At 28.5% G+C, this 20159-nt stretch overlaps 1 protein-coding gene across 2 annotated transcripts; it reads right to left on the minus strand.

Moving 5' to 3' along the window:
• Positions 1-3065: 3065 nt before the first annotated feature.
• Positions 3066-8669, minus strand: LOC110599663. Of its 2 annotated transcripts, none has more exons than XM_021736168.2 (6): positions 8277-8669; positions 7933-8132; positions 6965-7068; positions 6470-6646; positions 4001-5868; positions 3066-3408 (listed from the first exon to the last, which is right to left on the minus strand). In XM_021736168.2, exons 2-6 carry the CDS (start codon positions 8115-8117, stop codon positions 3259-3261), a joined length of 2484 nt encoding a protein of 827 aa, XP_021591860.1. In that variant the 5' UTR covers positions 8118-8132; positions 8277-8669; the 3' UTR covers positions 3066-3258. The 2 variants fall into 2 exon arrangements, with proteins under 2 accessions (XP_021591860.1, XP_021591861.1); XM_021736169.2 differs by lacking the exon at positions 8277-8669 and adding an exon at positions 7367-7471 and having other exon boundaries at positions 7933-8072.
• Positions 8670-20159: the final 11490 nt, after the last annotated feature.

Genomic DNA, 20159 nt, shown 5'->3' on the forward strand with positions numbered 1-20159 from the left:
CTGGAGTAAATAAGTTACTTCTCCTCCACTAAAAAAAGAAAAACCCTTGACTTTCCAGGAAGTCAAGAAGAAATGCCAATCAAATAGAAACAATTTTCACACTTTCTGAGAAATTCAAATTCCCAAGCTAAATTACTTCTAACTAAACAAGAACTAAAACAACTTAAGATTTCATAAAAACCAATTAAAATACTTCTTAATGATTGAAAGATCTATCAATAATTACATGATGATCAAAAGTTAGAAAATTTTCAATCTTATAATATCATATTTGCTTTTATAAATAGAAATTATATGTAAACTATATTATGTGAAATGTCTAAACAATTTTTTAGTTATTCAGTAAAAAAAAATAGTAATTTCAAATTCTTTACAAACCTTACTTCACTTTGAGCCAAATTCCAATAATAAACTTTGTAATCTCTTTTTTCTTCTTTATCAAAACTGAAAAAATATATATATATATATATTATAATAACATATAGTGGAACTTTATATAGCAGTCTCCAATAAAAAATATTTAAAAAAAATTTTTCTGATAAAATATTGATAAAAATTATAATGCTAAAGACAAAATTCTGATGAATTAAAAACCCAAGTTTAAGAAGAAAATGTTAGATTTATATAAGTTCTAATAATATTATAATAGGATTATGTTTTCAATATATGAACATTTTATTATATTGATAATCATATATATAGATAAAATATGATAAGATTTTCAGTATAATAATACATATATGTTCGCTATAGAAGTAAATTGAATTTTAAAATAAAAAAAATTTAGCACATTATAGCCGTTATTAATTGATGTTGCTGAGATTATATTGATAACGTGGCTGAAAGGGAGCTGCACTGTGATGGACTAAAACCTACAAGAAAGATAACATGAGGTGGTGATGAGTGCCCACAACAGCCACTCCAACGCTCAAGTCAGTATTGACGAGTCTCTAAAATACAAAAAATTGCTTAGAGTTTTAGTATTAGAGAATAGCGTATCTTTACCTCTGATTCTTCTCCATTTATACTGTAAGAAGGTGGATATGAATATAGAATTTCTTAATAATCCGATAATGATGTGGTCGATTGCTTGATAAGGGATATCGCCGGCTAATAGGCTAATGATCCTGTGATTACAGACATAAAGGAGATAAGTCAAACTGTGCTCATTAACGATAACTTAACGCCAAGACTCTCCTTGCAGGGGGAGGGTGAGTCTTAATGATGATCCGAGTGTTAAAGTGTCCGAATCTTTCTTCTTTGGGATGATCATCTTTCTATTCATCCGATCCTTACTATGTGGCCCTATCCTATAGTGATAGTTCACGGCTTACTTTAGACGATTGTTGTGTAGCGTCAGAGGTCCCTCCGTTGGTCTTTGATTCTTTAAATTCGAAGGTGTCATTCCATCTTATCGACCACGTGGCATAACTTTACTATTTACATCTTTTTGTCTTCCCTTGGTCATAATGACATCCTTATTCTTTAGTCCATATTAAAGACTTCGTTGGCTACGCCACTGTATAAGAACCCTTTTTTCTCTTTTGTGTTGGCGATTGCCATCTTCGGGATACATGGAATGGGGCGCTTTCTTTATTCTTTTTAAGGATAATCATATCTATATGGAGGATGTTATAATGATCTATGAAAAGCAGCTAAATGTAAGTTTTTGTGAAGGCGCGAGCATACTGCTGAAGGTTGCATCCAGTCCGACTATAATGCCTATTGTGATCCTCGGGCCTTCATGAAGGTAGAATTATACTGTTTGGTGCTAGGGGCTGCAACCAACCAGACTATAACGTTTTTTGCGTGTTGCGACCCTAAGGAGAGGAGTTAGATTATGCAAGATTGATTTCGAAGGCAAGGTCAGGAAGGTAATTGGAGAGTCAGTTCTTCACATGGCCTTTCAATGGTCTTCCCATAAGATGAGATAGATTTTGAAGTTTCTAATGTAATAGAGACTTTATTCGAATCCCTTATATCTCCTTATAATCTTTTATAATAAAAATGTTTATTTTGCTTATCTTATTTGGCAACAAGGACACATCCATCAATGGATTTATATGTTAGCTATTCATATGATTAATAAATATTTTCAAGTTACATGAGAAATTTAAATGTTTTATTTTTCTTATAAATAAATGAATTTTTTAGCACTTTAAAATTATGTAAAATCAATATAAAATATATATATATATATTAATTTTTATAAAATTTAAAAAAGAAATTAAACGAATTTAAATCGTGTGAAAAAATTTTAAAAACAAATTAAACCAACCTGATTGTGTAAGAAAATTCAAAAAACAGTTTAAATAATTTTCGATTGAAAAATTATTAAAATAATTCAAAATCAAGAAAAAAAATTGAATAATTTACAGTATAAGGTCTGCTATTTAAAAAAATTCACAATTTGATTTTTATTATTTTAATAGTAAATAATTTAATCTTTAATTTTATATTTTATTAATAAAATATTTTTTATTAAATTTACTATTAATCACTGTTAATTGAATAAGTCAATTCAAATTAAAGAATTAAATTATTATGATATTAAAATTATAAAAATGAAATTATTACAAATTATTAAAATTAAAAAAATTAAATTACTATAAGATGTAATATTTGAAAAAATAAATTAATTTTAATAAAAAACTATTATTAACAAAATAAAATTTTAAGGCTAATTTAATTTTCATTAAAATATTAGTACTGAAATACGAATATTATTAAATCTCAGATATTATGTTATAAATTATTCGTTAAAATTTAATTATCAAAATATTTTATTTTCATAAATTGAGATATTTTATAATTAAATATCTCAATTTTATTATTTTTAATAGAATTAAATACCCGATCTATTATTATTTTTAATAAAATTAAATACCCGATCTATTATTATTTTTAATAAAATTAAATACCCGATCCATTACCATCCTCGAGTATAATTAGCCATTCAATAGTAAGGTCATAACAAAAACCCGTAAAGATACATAAACATAGAATCCTACATATTACATTCTGCAAATATATCAGAAGCAAACGCTGCGAATCAAGCCCACAGAAACTCATGAACCACCCAAATAGGGCATTAAATTATAAGATCATAAAGAAAGCTCATATTTACATGTGACAGTCTCTTGAAAATTTTTAGATTTTTCAGAAAAAAGTATATAACAAAGAAGCTCACTTTATTTTGAACTAAAAGAATACTAATTACAAAAATTATATACAGGTTATATGTAATTAAATCTCAACTCACATTTCAGATAGAAGATTGCTGATTTTCCGAAGCTCCTTGAGAGCTGTCATAGCTGTAACTTGTCCTTTGCCAACTAGTACATTTTTTGAGAAATTTTCCAGTGAACCCACCTGACCCTTATCTTGCTGGAAAACAGACTCTATTACCTGCAACACAAATTGATTAACCAAGTTTCAGCTCACAGCTGTCTAGTGCCATTAATAAAATTTTATTAATTGTGTCAACAAGGTATTTTGAAACACCCTTCATTACAAAGTAAGGTTGGATTAAACTGGAAAACACCTATAATTTCTGAAGTCTTATTAGTTGCCAGTGATGTACAAGAACAACGGGTTGTGGACTCGGGAGGGTTGATGTTATACAGCCTTACCCTTGCTTTGCAAGGAGGCTATTTCTGTAGCTCGAACCCATGAACTCTAGGTCATAAATGGAGTAACTTTACCATTACATCAAAGCCAATCTCTCTATGACATTATAAGAATACGAAATAAAAATAAAAACCAGTATACTAACCCTATTAGCTCCCCCAAAAAAATTCCATTGTCTTATAATGAACAGTTATTTCACCCTTTAAAGAAATGTATTAAATATTTTATGCCTTCTACAAAAGAAAAACTGTCTACAAGTCTCCCATCAAACTTACCAAAAAGAAATCTCCCCCAGTTTATGCTCTTAAGAAGCAACTGTGCTTGAATCATATAATAGAACAACTTAGAAGTCAACAAAAATATATGTTACCTGAATATGTTCTAGCATAGAGTTTCCAAGGTTCCTCAAAGTAGTACCCATCATATTCTGGTCCACAAGATCTCCTTGTGCGCTAGTATAAGAAAAGCACGATCCATCAATAGAAGAGCATACCGCACTGCTCTGACTACCAGCATCATTAGCAGGTTTTGTAGCATCAAGATCCGGACTTCCTTTTTCAGCTGTCTCCTCGCCAACATTACTCCGTCCAAACTTCCAAAGCCATTGGAATTTACCTGATAGAAGCTTCCGCTCCCTTGGAAATGTCAGAGATTTTCCAGTTGCCTCATTGTTGCCCCCAGCATTTAGAGTGGCGTTATTAGGGAGATGGGAAACAGAAAGCGTTGCATCTTCTTGGATAGCCTCAGAATGATCGTCTCTTTCATCAATGGACAAATTTGAGGCAACACTACTTTTCTCTGAGTCATTTTCATGATTGTTAGCCCCACTGAGAGGACTAGGTGGGTCTGAAAATACAGACGAGTTTTCTTCACTGCAGGCATTTCCACTCAGACATCTCTCCTCAGCTGCACAAGTGAAGTCCTTATTTACACTATCTTGATTCTCCACCTCAACTCCTTTGCAGATATGGTCCTCCTGCCCTGAAACTTCATTGCAGTCTGCTTTCTCAGTATCTTCATCCAGGCCAAGTTCACGAGTTAAATCCTCAAGTAAACGGCGCCTAACAGATGGTTTGTGGTCCTTTCCGCATCCAACTTTTGCTGGAGATGGGTCAGATGCTGTTCTAGATAGACTTATTTTTACTTTTTCCGTCCATCCTTTTTTTGGGATTGGATTTTTTTTTCCTGAGCTACCTTTCCTGAGTTCTTCTGCTTTGTGCAAAACCCTCCACTTCTCTTCCCAATAGCTGTCAGGCACTATGTTTAGAGGAGTTTTGGGAGAAATAGGATCAGATGCAAGTGTATGACTTCTCATCAACATTGACTTACTGTGGTTATAAGCCCCACCACAAGGTGGAATGACGGATGAGATGCTAGGCCCCAATGCAAGAGCCTGTAAAGACTTTGCCTTATCTATAAGTTTTCTCAGATCTATATTCTCAGGAAAATTCAATAGCCTCTGGAGACAGGTAGTAGCATTTTCAGTGGAAAGCAGTGAAGATCTCAAATAGAGTATCATGGAAACTGCAAAACCCGAGATCAATGCTCCCTGAGGCGAACTAAAAATAACAAAAGTGGAACCTGTATCATCTTCTGCACCTTTCTCTACTTTATTTTTATCTGCTGCAAATATTTCATCCCATATTAACAAGAGGTTTTCAAGTGAAAATTCTCGTCCAAATAAAACCCGCAACCAGCGCAGGGCAAAGTACTGTGGTTCAACACCAATCTCAACCAGATGGCTGTGTAAAGATGAATCTACAACGAATAGCAAATGGTACAATGCAGTAGAAGCTTCAATAACAGGAGGTAACCCAGAATGAGACCCAACTATGGGGGATGGAGAGAAAAAGTCTGCCAGGGCAACTGCACCATGAGCCCCATTCATCAAAGCATCAAACATACAGTAAGCATCATGTTCCATAAATTTCTCGGACAGAACAATTCCTAATTCACCTTCAGCCCCATAAGCATCACTTAGCAATACAATGGTTTGTATCTCAGGATCAAGCTCATCAACACTACTAAATTTGGTGGCATTACCATGAGATCCAATATCATCTTCCATGGAATCCAAGTACTTTCTGAAATCAAAGTTGTACATAAAATCATTCTCTTGAAATGATAAGCCATCAAATTTGTCAGTGAAGTGGTCTTCATACTGCTTCCGCACTTCAGTGAGTCGCCCCACATCAACATGAAGAACATATAGCAATGGAGCCAAAAGTTCGTGCATTCCTAACAAGGAAACCAGAAAGAAAATGGAAATAATAAATTCCCCCTCCAATTATCACAGTCTGCAAGATATCTTCCTAAATCAATACTTGAAAAACGAGTTTAGAGATCAATGATTGAATTGATCTAGTGCACAAAAGGAGTGAGATACATTCATGCTTTATTATATCCATGCCGAGCATTACCAGATTTTAATTCAATTCTGATTAGAAGATTTAAGTTGAATATCTTTTTCTACTAATCAACACAAGTATATATGAGCAGCAACTAAAGTTCTGCCAATAATTTAACATTATTGTGATAGTATCAGTACTGCATTCACTAAGTGCATACAGATTCCCAAAAATCTCCCCCCCCCCTCCCCTCACCCTGCTTCTCTCTTATTAAGATTTCCTGTCACAATAATAAAGTAAGTGGCAATATTAACAGCCGATATTTGTTTTGTACACTCTACGCCTCAAATTTGTGTAGAGAATTGTAGAACGAGCAAATGTGATATAATTCAAGTGCCAATCGCCAAATTAATATATTTTACTAGTTGACTTACAGGTAGAATTAAAAGAAAAGTAAAATGGATTGATGCCACATAAATGGTGCACTTTACCTTGTCTATAACCATACTCAGGATGTCTAAGGCACCATAATAACAAAATTCTTCTTAACATTCCCTGACATCCAGTAGATTGGAAATAGTTCCCATGTTCAGGATATAAACGCGTTAAATCCTGGTCAACTGTTTTTTCTAGTTCTGCATTCCGAAAGAAGCGTCCCCAGGTGCTATCTGCAAGTATGATTCGCAACACAGTCAGCATAAAGTATTGATTGCACTATTCCCTTCAGAGGTAGCACAATTAAAGGGAACTAAGCTAGATTAATACTTTTGCAGACAATGGCTATTCACAAAGTTAAGCCTTACATGAATAACAGATACCTTTCACAAATAAACACATTCACAAAATGCAAAACCAAATGCAACCAAAAATAAAAATCTAGCATGAGCAAAAGCCAATGATGCAAGAACAGTTTACTGTCAATTACCATAGCAGATATACTAAAAGTGTAATCAAATCTTATGAGTTGCAAATATAAAAAAAAATACCTGGGTTTTGGGATAATGGATTGTCTATAGCAAGGTCAGGAGAATTGCTTCCATCTTTTGGTAACTGTGGATCAATCAGGAGGCGCCTTCTTAAAGAAGCATACCTGTCAAAACAATAAATGAGTTATAATAACATCAAGAACACAAGTATATCACATTTTGTAATATATACATTTTACAAAACACAGGACCTAGATTTCAGCTTTCCAATTAATTAGTAATCCAATCCCAATTAAAAGGGCAATATCAAAATATATAATGTCATGTATCAACACTTAAAACAGTTAAAGATCAATTTACACAACAATCATATCACAGATTATATGAAAAATGAACATGTTAGTTAAGATTCCAAAACTTCATTTAACTGGGAATTCAAACAAAATCAAAACTCAGATCAACCTGTACGAGTTGATGAAACTTTTATACAAGTGCGATGGCAAAAGTAAGCTACCACCAAAAGAGTCTTCCTTGATGGAGATCCAAAGGCACCAACCTTAACGATCCCTTAATTTTGATTAGTAAAAGCCCCCAATATGCACCCACAGGCAAACACACTTCATTAGCAAATGCAAAACAACTACCCTCTACAAAAAAATAATTTTATTTCCTTAAAGCACTTATTATAGTGAAAATCTCGAGAGATCCTATTAATTGAGCCCTGGAAAACGATCATGAAAAATCAGTTTAACTAATCATCCAAAAATTATTTTTCTTAAGAAAACGAGGAAGTATGAAAAAAAAAAATGGAACAGCAATCAATTTGAATTTAGATAAACTCAAAAAACTACTATTCCTGGGAAGTTGCCAATTAAAAAATATAAAAAGGATTTTTTGCCATAATTAACTAAAACTATCTAACACGCAGAAATGAAAAACTTGAATCATTTTTTTACCCAGAAAAGAAAACTAATAATAATAACAACAACAAAAAGAACAACGGTAAAAGCTAAATAGAAGATAGTTACCTCCTTCGAGAATCGGCAGTGACTCTACGGAGATCATCAATGGTAGACGAAGATAAAGAAGGCAGAATCCCAAGATCAGTACGCCATTTAACGCCTCTGAGATTCGGAAAACGACGCCGACTCTCGTCACTGGATTTAGGACGTGCCGATTCAAGCATTGACCGCTCAATTGCAGCTGGGGACATGAATACGAGCTTGTTCTGCACAAACCCAAATCAACAAAACAAAATCCAAGAGAAAAAAACAATCAAAACCCACGAATCATACCTTAATCAACGACATACTTGGAAAAGAATCATCACATATACTACAAAAACAAATAATTAAATAAATAAATTACCCACATGAACAAGTTTCAGAACAAGAATATGCAGAGCTAGGACCCCCTCGTCCCCCCCAAAAAAAAGGAGAGACAGAAAGAGGAATTGAATTGAGAAGAACCCAAAACAACAAACAAGAGGAAGAATCAAGAACTTGTGGCTAGAATCTCAAATGTTTTAGAATTTTAGAGATGGGAAATGGAAAATTAGAGGAAAAAAAGAGAAAAACAAATAAATTGGAGAGACTTGCGTCTTCCTCTAAAAAAGATAAGATCATGAGTGTTTATATATGGGTATAAATTATTCATTGTAGGTAAAAGACAATGAGAAAAAGAAGCAGAAAAAGAGAAGAAAATAACAAATTTGTTTGTAGAGAGGAGAAGTGGGAAAAAAGAAGGCAAAGGCTTGACCTTTTGGTAGGTTGGTACGAGCATTGCTTGGAAATTACATGCTTTATTAGAATGGGTTGTTGAATTGTCGTTTTGATAATTGCAATTTTCCCTAATTACGGTAAATTAAATTAACCAAAAAAAAAAAAAAAACCTTTTATCTATTTTTTTTTCTAAACCATTAGTTGCATTGTTTTGGAATTCCTACCAAATAAATCTAATAAAAAAAATTATTTCATAAAAATTTTATGAAAAAATACTATCTCTCAATTTTAAAAATTTATTAATTAATTATTTTATTAATTTATCATTAACTATTTTACTATTTCATTCCTATATTATAAAAAAATTTATTATTGAATTTTTTAATTTTTTTAGAAAAATCTATTAATTTGATCAGTTGGGTAAATGTTAATTCATAAATTCTTTTTAAATTGTTAATTATAATAAAATTTAAATGTGAGATTTATATTTTTTTAAAAAAAATACATTTTTAATTAAATTTTTATATAAAATAAATAAATAAATTTGTATAGAAATTCTTTATTCAAAGTAAAATGGCCTGAAATATTAAAGATATTAATGATTTTATTTTCATCTTATCAACGTCTTTTAATTTTAAAATCAAAAGATAGAAAAATGTCAAACAATATTAGTAAGTTGATTTGTTCTTATCTTATTGAAACGTTCAAAGTTTAAAATTATCATAGAGATAATTAAATATCATTTTAAAAAATCAAAATTTCATATTGTTTTATTAAACAGAAATAAAATTTATAATTATAAAAGAGGAAAATCAGTTCTCAAGCGAAATGTTATTATTTCTTTTTTATTTCCTATTATCTTAGATTGAATTTTTATATTAATTATAGTAATTATAAAATTAATTAAAATATTATTAAATTACTGAGAAGTTAATGATATTCTTTAATTAATTAATTTGCTCTTAATTAAGATGGAGGATAGATCATCTTGAAATTATTTGCTTTAATTTTAATAATTATAATTAGATAAATTAATTGAATCAGATAGTCTAGTTTTTAATATTGATTTTATTTCGTGAATTAAATTTGTCAAGTTATTTAATTTTATTATTTAATTTTATTCTAATTAATAGTCTAAATAATAATGAAAAAATATATATTTTTTTGATATTTAATTTTTAATATATTATTTAAGGTAATTTTATATATTTATGAATATTATTTAATAAAAAATAATAATTTTAATATGTTAAATAATAATTTTTAATATAAGATGTAATAAGCACATTGCTTTCAAAAGAAAAAAAAAGCTCACTGTAAAATTATAATTTTTTTAAAAATTTTTTTATCTTAAAAATTGGATTACAAGGTTGCGAAGAATGAATTTGGTGGTAAATGTATTTGAATAAATTTGAGTGATTTCAAGTTTTATTTTTTAATTTTTAATTTTTATTTAAAAAAATATTGAGAAGAATAGTAAAAGAGAGGTATTTTTTGAATAAATCAATTCATATATTTTAGTATATGTAATAAATTTTCTAATATATTATTATTATTATTATTATATTAAGAAAGAAAATAAAGCAAAATAAGATAGAGACAAAGAGAGATCATGTTCTGCACAGTGGAAATACTGGATAAATCATTGAGAATGAATAATGATTCAACCATCCCCACTCCACAAAAGCATATTCCTTTTTAATTGGCTCCTTCCTACAGATGTGGTGGGTCCCACACCTTCACAATTTTTATTTCTTTTATTCTGAAAAATTATTATGTAATTTTTATTACTTAATATAACAAAAGGATCATTTTTTTTTTAAATTTTGATAATTTTATTAACACCACTTGTATATATTATTTATTTTTAAATATTAAAATCGAATAATTAAAAATAGTTTTCCTGAAAATATTTTTTTACCAAAATTTCTTTTAATGAAAGATATTTTATATTTTATATAGAAAATAATTTTACTTTAAATTTTTTTACAAGTGGAGCTTTAATATACAAATATATTTAATAATTTATATTCATTGATAATTTTGATCGCTACTCATCAGATCATGCACGGATCCTTCGAGAAGGAGCATCGCAATAAACAAATTTTACAGAATTATATAAATTAAAATATAATATAATAAATAATTTTTATTAAAAAATTAAGAGAAAATAGAGATCAGATCATTTCTATTCTCATTTTATTACTCTTTCAGATTTATTTTAATTTAGGTTGTCCATCAAATTAAAATAAAATATGAATTTTTTTAAAAAAAATAATTATGGATAAACAATAAAAAAAATTCAAAATTTAATAATAATATTCTCTTACTATTGTTTATAAATTAAAATTAAAATGAATATTTTATTAGATTAATTATTAGAAAATAAATGAATAAATAAGCTTAATATGACAATATTGAGCATTGAATATGTTACAGAAATGCTAATTTTCTACTTTGTTTTGTCTTCTATTGAATGAAATGTGAGGCTAAGATGATCTTGGCGGAAAATGATATTTATTTTTAAGAAATTAAAAAAACTAATTTCTTGGGCAAGTAAAAAAAAAATAAATATAGAAATTACATAATTTTTGTTTTATTATTAATTTTTTAATTATATTTATTTTAAAAATGCTAAAATTTTTAAAATATTAAATTTTATTAATACTAAAAGATATTTTAATAATTTATATGGAAATTTTTTTAAATAAAATAAAATTAATAGAATTATAATAATTAATTTATATATTAACTATATATATAAAAAAGAAAAATAGATAATAATATTAGAATAATTAAAAAAATGTATTATTTTATTTTTTGGGTGAAAATGCAATTAAAAATAACTTAAAGGGTATCATTGAAAATTTTGAAGAAGATGTACACCAAAGTCATAACTCAGAGAGAGAGATCAATTTGGTAGCTGCCAAGTTTTATTTAAACAATACTTTGTCACTTTGACTGAATAGCTATTCAATGCATCATTATGTAGGTAAAGAAAAAAAAATCAATAAAATATTAATATATTTTTACTAGAGAAATTTGTAGATTAATTAAGAAAATTTAAAAATTAATTTTTAAATTAGCTTTGCTATTATGAACATTAATATCCAATAACAATATAAATAATTACTATTAATAATATTTAAAAAATACATCAAGTAACAAAAGTTATAGGTATGAATAAAAAAATTTTCAATAATAAGTGTAATTTTTTGTATAATTATAGATTATAAATATTATAATAATATTAATTTTAGTAAATTAAAAAATACGATTCTCTATTTGAAAAATTAGTTATATTTATTATGTTCACTCTAACTGTACTGAAAATTATTTATCAGTCTAAAATGACTAAATTCATTAGATAAGATATAAATTGTAGTCATAAATTAAAGGAAAAATTACTTTTTAGTCCATGAGGTTTAACGTAATTAACACTTCTATCCCTCTATTTTAGCGATCCAACACTTAAGTCTATCACTTTCTCTTCCATCTAAAATAGCCATTTAGTTAAAAAGTCAAAGGTGAGAGGTGAGATTTTTTTCTAAAAATGCCCTTAACCCTCCATCTTCATTCTCTTTCATATCTTCTTTGTTTCCTTTTGCACGATTCTCCTTTTTTTTTTTTCTCTTTTCAATCTTTATTTTCCCTCATATTTTCTCAATTTCCTTTGAACTTTGTTGATTTTCTCATAATAAAAATTATGGAGTGGATTAAAATTTTCACCTTGAAAACCCTTGACATACTTCCCCAATCAGCACCACTACCACCAATCTTCCCACCACCACTTCCCTGATCAGCACCACCACCACCAATCTTCCAATTCCCACCTTGAAAACCCTTGACATACTTAATAGCATAAGCAGAAATCACCATAGGATCCTCCCTAGGAATTTCTTATCCTCTCCCGCATCTGGAATCCCTAAAAACATTAATATCATGAGCCCAAAACTCAACAGCTGATCCAATCAAGAACCAAAGCACCCTATTATGAGAAAGAAGAAGTGGAAAGAAGAAGAATCTACAGTGAAGAGGTATTGGGTTTTGATTTCATGATTTTGAATAGATGGAGTATTGGAGAAATAGTATGAGAAAGAAGAAGAAGAAGAATCTATAGTGAATTGAGTTTGGATTTTGTGATTTTGAAATAGATGGACTTTTACTGAGGGTCAATTTTGTCAATTCACGTGTTTCAAACGGCTATTTTAAACGGAAGGACTATGAATTTGGACGAAAAAAAAAGTGAGTGACTTAAGTGTTGGGTCGCCAAAATAGAGGGACAGAAGTGTTAATTACGTTAAATCTCAGGGACTAAAAAGTAATTTTCTCTAAATTAAATTGAACTTAACTATTTTTTATTAACTAGATTGATTATTTACTTTTAACTCCATGAAAGTGAATATAATAAGTATAATTAATTTTTCAGATAGCAAAGAATCGTGATTTTTGATTTACTAATAATATTGTTATGCAACACTTATAATCGATAATTATACATAAATTGTTTATGTATTAATGTAAAAAAAATAAGAAAAAAAATGAGTTATTGGCTTTTAAAAATGTAGCATCTAAAATTAGAAGTAAATTGAATTAAAATTAAAATCAAACAAATCAAAAAGTTGATTTGGATATATTTGTTGAAAATAAGATGAAGGTATAATTATTGAAATTGATAAAATTTAAATTTTTTTATAATTATTTATTTAAATTATATTAAAATATTAATTTTTGGTGTAAACTAAGACAATAATGTAATATTTCTATTAAATTTAATAATAATTTTAATGATTAAATTGAATGATAAGATATGAATAAATCTAGAAATTAGGTTAGGGTATATTAACTAAATTTTATAATTTGGAGTATATCCGTTAAAACGTGAATAGTTCAGAATTGTTTTGACTATTATTCCTAAATAAAATTATTCATATTATTTAATATAAATACAATGAAAAATTAAATTAATTGGCTATTAAAAATTTTGTTAATATTTTTAAATAGTTTAAAATTCTATTCCTATTTGCCCTTAAAGTATATTTAGTTAAGTTTATTATAATTTAAATTAAAAATATAGAAATTCTAATAACATTAAACCACTTATGTGAAAAGTTAAGATTTGTTACAAACTTGAATGAAATAAGAAAATGTTTGACTAATTTTTTTTTAAAAATAAAAACAGAGCTAAATAAACCTTTTTGTTGGATAATAATAGCCTTAGCACTAATCTGAGCATCTGAATCCGCAACTACTCGGATCAATTTAATCCTGAAATATTATTAATATCAGAATGGAATGAAATATTATTAATATCAGAATGAAAAACTTCAGACAAAAATAAAGGCGGATATACCCCATTCAAAATCAGACCTAGAAACAGCAGCTCTTGCTATAATATGAGTTGTCTGATTCGCTAACCTCTTAATATGTCTAATAGCCATAAAAGGCTACTCCTGCAATAATAATCTACAGTCTGAAATAACAATACTACAATATGAAATATCCAAATCACTAGTAGACAAAGAATTAATTAAAATATGACAATCGAATTCAATTGAAGAATATGGTATTTGCCTTCGTTTCAACCAACTGAGTACTTCTCGGAAACATAAAGCCTCCTCAAAAATTGGGTCTTACATCTCCGGAATGGTGCACGATCAGCAAGCAATACACCTCCCCATAAAATCACGAACCACCATACCTATGCCATGCATAGACTGCCCAAGTACAAGTGAGACATCAATGTTATATTTAAAAGTATGTGGTTGCCATCGAACAACCGCCGGATCTGCCAGAGCTATATACAACTGATACTACCCTGTTTGCTATTCTGTCAACAATTGTTTGGACTGCTGCACAACTCTAAGAGGTGCTAAATATTGCCCACTCTACACAAAACTATTTCTATTCCACCAAATGCCATGCAAGTCCATTAAACCTTCAATTTGAATCAGTGGATGTTGCCCTTGCAACCACGTAAACTATGTTGTTACATATTGTATAAATTGCCACCCAAAACTTGATCACACCCATGTATGTCTAACATAGTCACATCAAAACTAAAGCATACAACGTTGTCTTATTTTCTAATCCAATATAAAGGACATAAGGGATTAATACTAACCTGTTTCTTGATCAAGTTCATAGCACAGGGTAGTAAATCCAAGCTAGCTCTCCATGCAAAATGCTGCACTTTCTTGAAAATTTTTGCCTTCCATATCATAGACCATATATCCACTGCTGTATGTTGTTGATTTGCATACTAACTAAGCACCTTGTACCCGCTCGAAACTAGTGTAAACACCTTTAGGCTCATGTATCCAAATCTATTTGTCATTACTAGGTGCTGTTGACAATAGAATTTGCAAAATTAAGTAGCAGTCTCTTTCATTAAACAGGTCCTTAACAACTACCTCATCCCACCTTGCCAAACCTGTTACGATTGACGAAGAAACAATTATGTCTTACTGTCCAGAAACCATAGCAGAAGTAGGAAAAGGATTAGCCATGTCGGGCAGTAATGGAACCTTCCACACTTTTGTTGACAAACCATCATCAATTCTTTTTTGACAATCTTGTGACAATAAACTCCTAGCCTCCAAAATACTTTGCCATAAATATGATGGATTACGACTCAACTGTACCTCCTAAAAATCATTAGATGGAAAGTAGCGATTTTTCAAAATAACAGCAACAAAACAATTAGCATTATACAGCAATCTCAAACCTTTCTTTGCTAGCAAAGCTAAATTGAAGTCCCTTATCCTTCTATAGCCTAAGCCCCCTTGTTGTTTTGGTACACATAGTTGTTGCCAACTCTTTCACCTTATACAAAATTGCTGATTGGAATTTTGCCAATAAAAGCCATTCATCAAAGTTTCAATTTTATGATAGATATTTAAAGGCAATAAAAATAAAGACATTAAATAATTAGATATCGTTTGAGCCATAATTAGAATCAAAATATCCTTCCCTACCTTTGATAACATTTTTGATTTCTAACCAGCCAACCTCTTAGTAACCTTCTCCATAATAAAATGAAAGGCCTTTGTTCAATCATACCCCACTGCCGTTGACATTCCCAAATAGGTATCATGAGCCTCTACCTCCTATATCCTGAAGTGCTGATAAATAACATCTCAATCCTCATCAAGTACATTAGGACTGAAAGAGACTGCTGATTTTTGAAAATTAATACACGGGCTTAAAGCTCTTTCATAAACAATCAAACTAGCCTTTAACTGGGCTGCCTCCAACATATTAGCTCGCATAAAAAATAGACTATCATCAGCAAAAAAAAAAAAGGTGTGAAATAGTAAGGTTAGAAGCTGCCACCTTGATACCATACAAGAGACCTTAACGTTCATATTTAGTCAATAATACTAAAAGACCCTGCACAAATAATAAACAGATAAGGTGACAAGGGATCTCTCTGACGGAGATCCCGTCTAGGAATAATTGGACCAAACTCTTCTCCACCATGTGCTATTGAATACACTACCGAAGTGACCATTGTCAAAATCTTTTCAATCTATAACCGAGCAAAATCCAATTTCATTAACATACCCGCCAAAAAACCCCATCCAATTCTATTATAGGCCTTCAATATATCTGTTTTTAGTGCCAAAAACCCGTCTCTCCCTTACGTCTTGCGACAAAGGACATGAAAACATTCATAGGCCACAATAATGTTGTCCGTAATAAGCCTTTGTGGGATAAATGCACTTTGTGTTTTAGAAATAATGCACACAATGTATTTGCAAACTTTAGTTTAATTACCCTTTTTTTATTCTCCTTCCAATTAAAATTTTGATGTGGTTGAGCTCAATAACACATCTTAGTAATTTTTGAAATAAGCACTCATCTTGATCACGTAAGCATCATTTTTATTAAGAAACATTTATGAAAGGTAAATTATTAAAACTTCTTATTTGTATTTTTTTTAATCTTTTAAATTAAAATTTATTAATTTAATAAAAAATTGACTCATTTATTTACTAAATTAAATTTCAACTTATTAATATTGATTTCAAATGTAAAATAAATTAAAATCAGTTAAATTAGAATTCAAAATATTTTAAACAAAAAACTTTGAATTTTTAAAACTTGACTTGATTCTTTTATACTCCTAAATTTAATAGCACTGTAGATGTTTTGGATTTTTAATTGAGCCAATTGTAAATTAAAAAAAAAAAAAATTCTGATGCAGTTTGTTAGCATAAATTATATGTAATCTGTTTGAAATGATAACAAAAAGTTTATATCATTAGACTATAAAATATTTGTTAGTTCATGTATTTTTTTTTTTGAAAAGTATAAAAAAATATATTTTATAATTTTATTAATTTTTTTATTTTAAAATCTATTATTTAATTTAAAATATGGAATTTAATTTTATATTTAAATAATATTTCATAATATTATGATATTTATAAATATTAATAATTTTTAAATTCTATATTAACGTATAACTCGATATTATTTTAATATAAAATTAAATTATAAATATCAAAATAAATGACATATTTTAAAGTGAAAAATTATAAATTATATTATATTTTATATATTTTTTTTATGGTGAATTAAGATGCTAATTGGAAAAGAGAAGAAGAAAAAATTTGATGAACCATATTGTAACTTTTTTTGTTTTTTAAAAATTTATTATTTATTTTCATCGTATAAAAAAATTTAGTAATTGATGTTTTTATTTTAAAAAATATATTAAAATATTTATCTTTTAAATTTTTTTAAAATATTTAATAATTAAAATTAATAAAAAAATTAATTAATAAAATTTTTAAAATATTAAAAATATTTTAATATATTTTTTAAAATAAAAAATTAATTAATAAATTTTTATATTATAATAATTAAATAGTAATTTTTTTTTTAAAATGTAAGCCAACAAGATGCTAATCGGAAAATAGAAGAATAAAAAACATTGATGATGTGAAAAAGACAGCTGAAGTAGAGGAGAGACAAAAAGACAAAGCCTATCCTTCTGTTTCTACCTTTTTGTATTATTGAGTACTACGCTCTCTGCTTTTCAATCATTGTTTCCCTTCTTTTTTTCTTTCTTTCGGATGTTTCTATCCAATTATTTTTGGTTTTTAATTTTTTAATATAATTAAATTTAAAGCCTTATAATTTTGAAGGCAAATATCATATCACCGAATTAAAAGTTAACTTTAATTAAAACTGTAAAGAAAATTTTAACAATTTATTAATAATTATTATATTTAAAATTTTTATAATAAAATATATTAAAATTTATGATGACCGTCGAGTTTTCTCTACTCTGGATGGGGTCAGACTTAAAAGGAGAACAATGACTCAAAACCCATCAAGCCCTAACCCCGATCCGGATGCGCAGGATAAGTTAGGACCACTATGAGGCCGGGTCCACCATGAGCCCGGATTCAATGAGAAAAAATCCAGCCCAGTGAGATGATGTGAGAAAGAATAGCCGGTCCAGTCACTTTACAACCGGGTCCGCATGCGTGCTAGGGGTGGGTAAAAAGGACAGGGGATCTTCTTTCAGAGAGGTCTCTCTTCTTCCTGCTCCTTCCTAAACTCCATTTTTATTTTTCTCTCTGCAACTCTTGCCTAAATATATTATTTTAATTCATAAAATCTGACTTGAATATTGGAGGGTCTCCACCGGGATATTCCCGGTAGACCCCTGACCGTTTTTCCTATTTTGCAGGTCCTTCCATTGAATAGAACATTAAGAGACTCATTTGATGGACTGATGGACCAAAAAGAAATTAGATTCATATAATATGGGGCGAGAGAAAACCAGATCTATTAAATATAGAGCATGAAGAGATTTAGATTTATCAATTTATATTTAAAGATGATCTTAATATATGAAAAAGAATAATTTTTAAGTTGTAGTTAGTTTTTTTTGTAATTAAATAAATTTTAATTGAGACTACATATCTTTTAAATTCAAAATGATTAAGTTGTTTTGATATTATTGTTAAGATTGCTATTAAGAAAAATATTTCTTTTAAATATATTAGTTACGGTGCATTAAAAAGGACTAAAATTAATTTTATTTTTAATTAAAGAAATAAATAATAAAAAAATTTTAATAATATTTAAAATGTGTTTTTCTTTTTTCTAAAAGACCGTTTTAACTATCAAATCATAAAATATCAAACAGACGGGTGGATCTTTTTTCATGTAAACTATAAAATAAACCCCTTCAAAAGTTTTGGCAAGTATTGCCACGTGGCTCTTCCTTTAACCAATCCGTCTGCCTTCAATTTTGGTTTAGCTTGTTTCTTAGCTGTAAAATTTGATAAGCTTTTCCTTTTTAAAATTAATTTTTAAAAAATTTCAACCATGCGCATCGTGACGAAGGTTTTTATTTTTATTTTTAGTTTAAATGAGTGATAACTTGTCGGATGCTTTTGAAATTAATAAAAAGTTAATTATCATGTTGTAATTGAATAGGATTATTTAATTAAGTTTATATATTTTATAGATTAAGTTTACAGACAAAGTGGTTATTTTATATATTTCATAGACAAATTACATTTTAATCTTTAATTTTTAACATAATTAACAGTTTAATTTATTTATTTTTAAAGTTAAATACTTAAATTTTAGTGTATTTATTTTGCACCATAAATAGTGTTCTCATCCATTTTTTTAAAGAAATAAAAAAAATTTTAAATTATTTACGTTTTAAATCTAAACTATATCAATATCCTGATAAATATTTTTGCTAATTCTAGTTAGCATACTAACCTATAATTCTTAAATTTTACTCACTAACCCTTAAAACTTTATAATCCCTAAACTTAACAAACCAACCCTTAAAAACAATTTACATAAACTATCTATATATAATAATATCCACATTTATGAAATCCCTAGCATATGACAAGGAGAAAAGTTATGGTCCCTTTCCATATGACTTAGCTGCATCAATCTGTTCTCCATTAGTGCATCTTATCGACCCTATATTGTCAACCCTATTTCATGTAATCCGACTGTGATAAAGTCTATAGGTAGCACGTTGTGCTTACTTTATTCATAGGACATATGCATTGTTGTAAAATAGCATGTATTACTTTTTATGGTGACATGCATTGAGGTTTCAAATTGAGTCTACTATTTTATTTGAGATGTGTTATAGTTTGTGAATATTAATTATCTAATGTATCTCTGTTTTTTCTGTATTTTTTTGTTTGTATTAATTTAAGATTAATAAGAATGGTTTATATTTCAATAATTATCCATCACGGTGGCATGTTAACGTATGTGTGGCTAAATATAAACACTGATAGGCTGAGATGGTTTGATATTAAGAAAGATGATACAGGACTATTTAGACTCCGTCAGGAGTTGTAACCAATATCGTTTGGTTAAGACGAAATAAGAGAAAAGATAGGCTAAAGACGAAAAGTCTTATTGAAATTTCTTAAAAATTGGAAAGTGAGTTCCTAATAGCCAAGGGAGGCTATTTATAATAGAAATAAAATCCTAATATGCAAAAATAATCTTAATCCTAATAGAAGTCT

The sequence above is a fragment of the Manihot esculenta genome, chromosome 14 (genome assembly GCF_001659605.2).
Source record: "Manihot esculenta cultivar AM560-2 chromosome 14, M.esculenta_v8, whole genome shotgun sequence".
NCBI lineage: Eukaryota > Viridiplantae > Streptophyta > Magnoliopsida > Malpighiales > Euphorbiaceae > Manihot > Manihot esculenta.

Coding starts and splice junctions, on each gene's coding strand:
- LOC110599663 (XM_021736168.2), bottom strand. CDS start 8,117: ATGTCCCCAGCTGCAATTGAGCGGTCAATGCTTGAATCGGCACGTCCT. Junction 6,647..6,964: donor TCCATTATCCCAAAACCCAG/GTATTTTTTTTT, acceptor TCATACTTGCAG/ATAGCACCTGGGGACGCTTC. Junction 3,409..4,000: donor CTATGCTAGAACATATTCAG/GTAACATATATT, acceptor TTTGTGTTGCAG/GTAATAGAGTCTGTTTTCCA.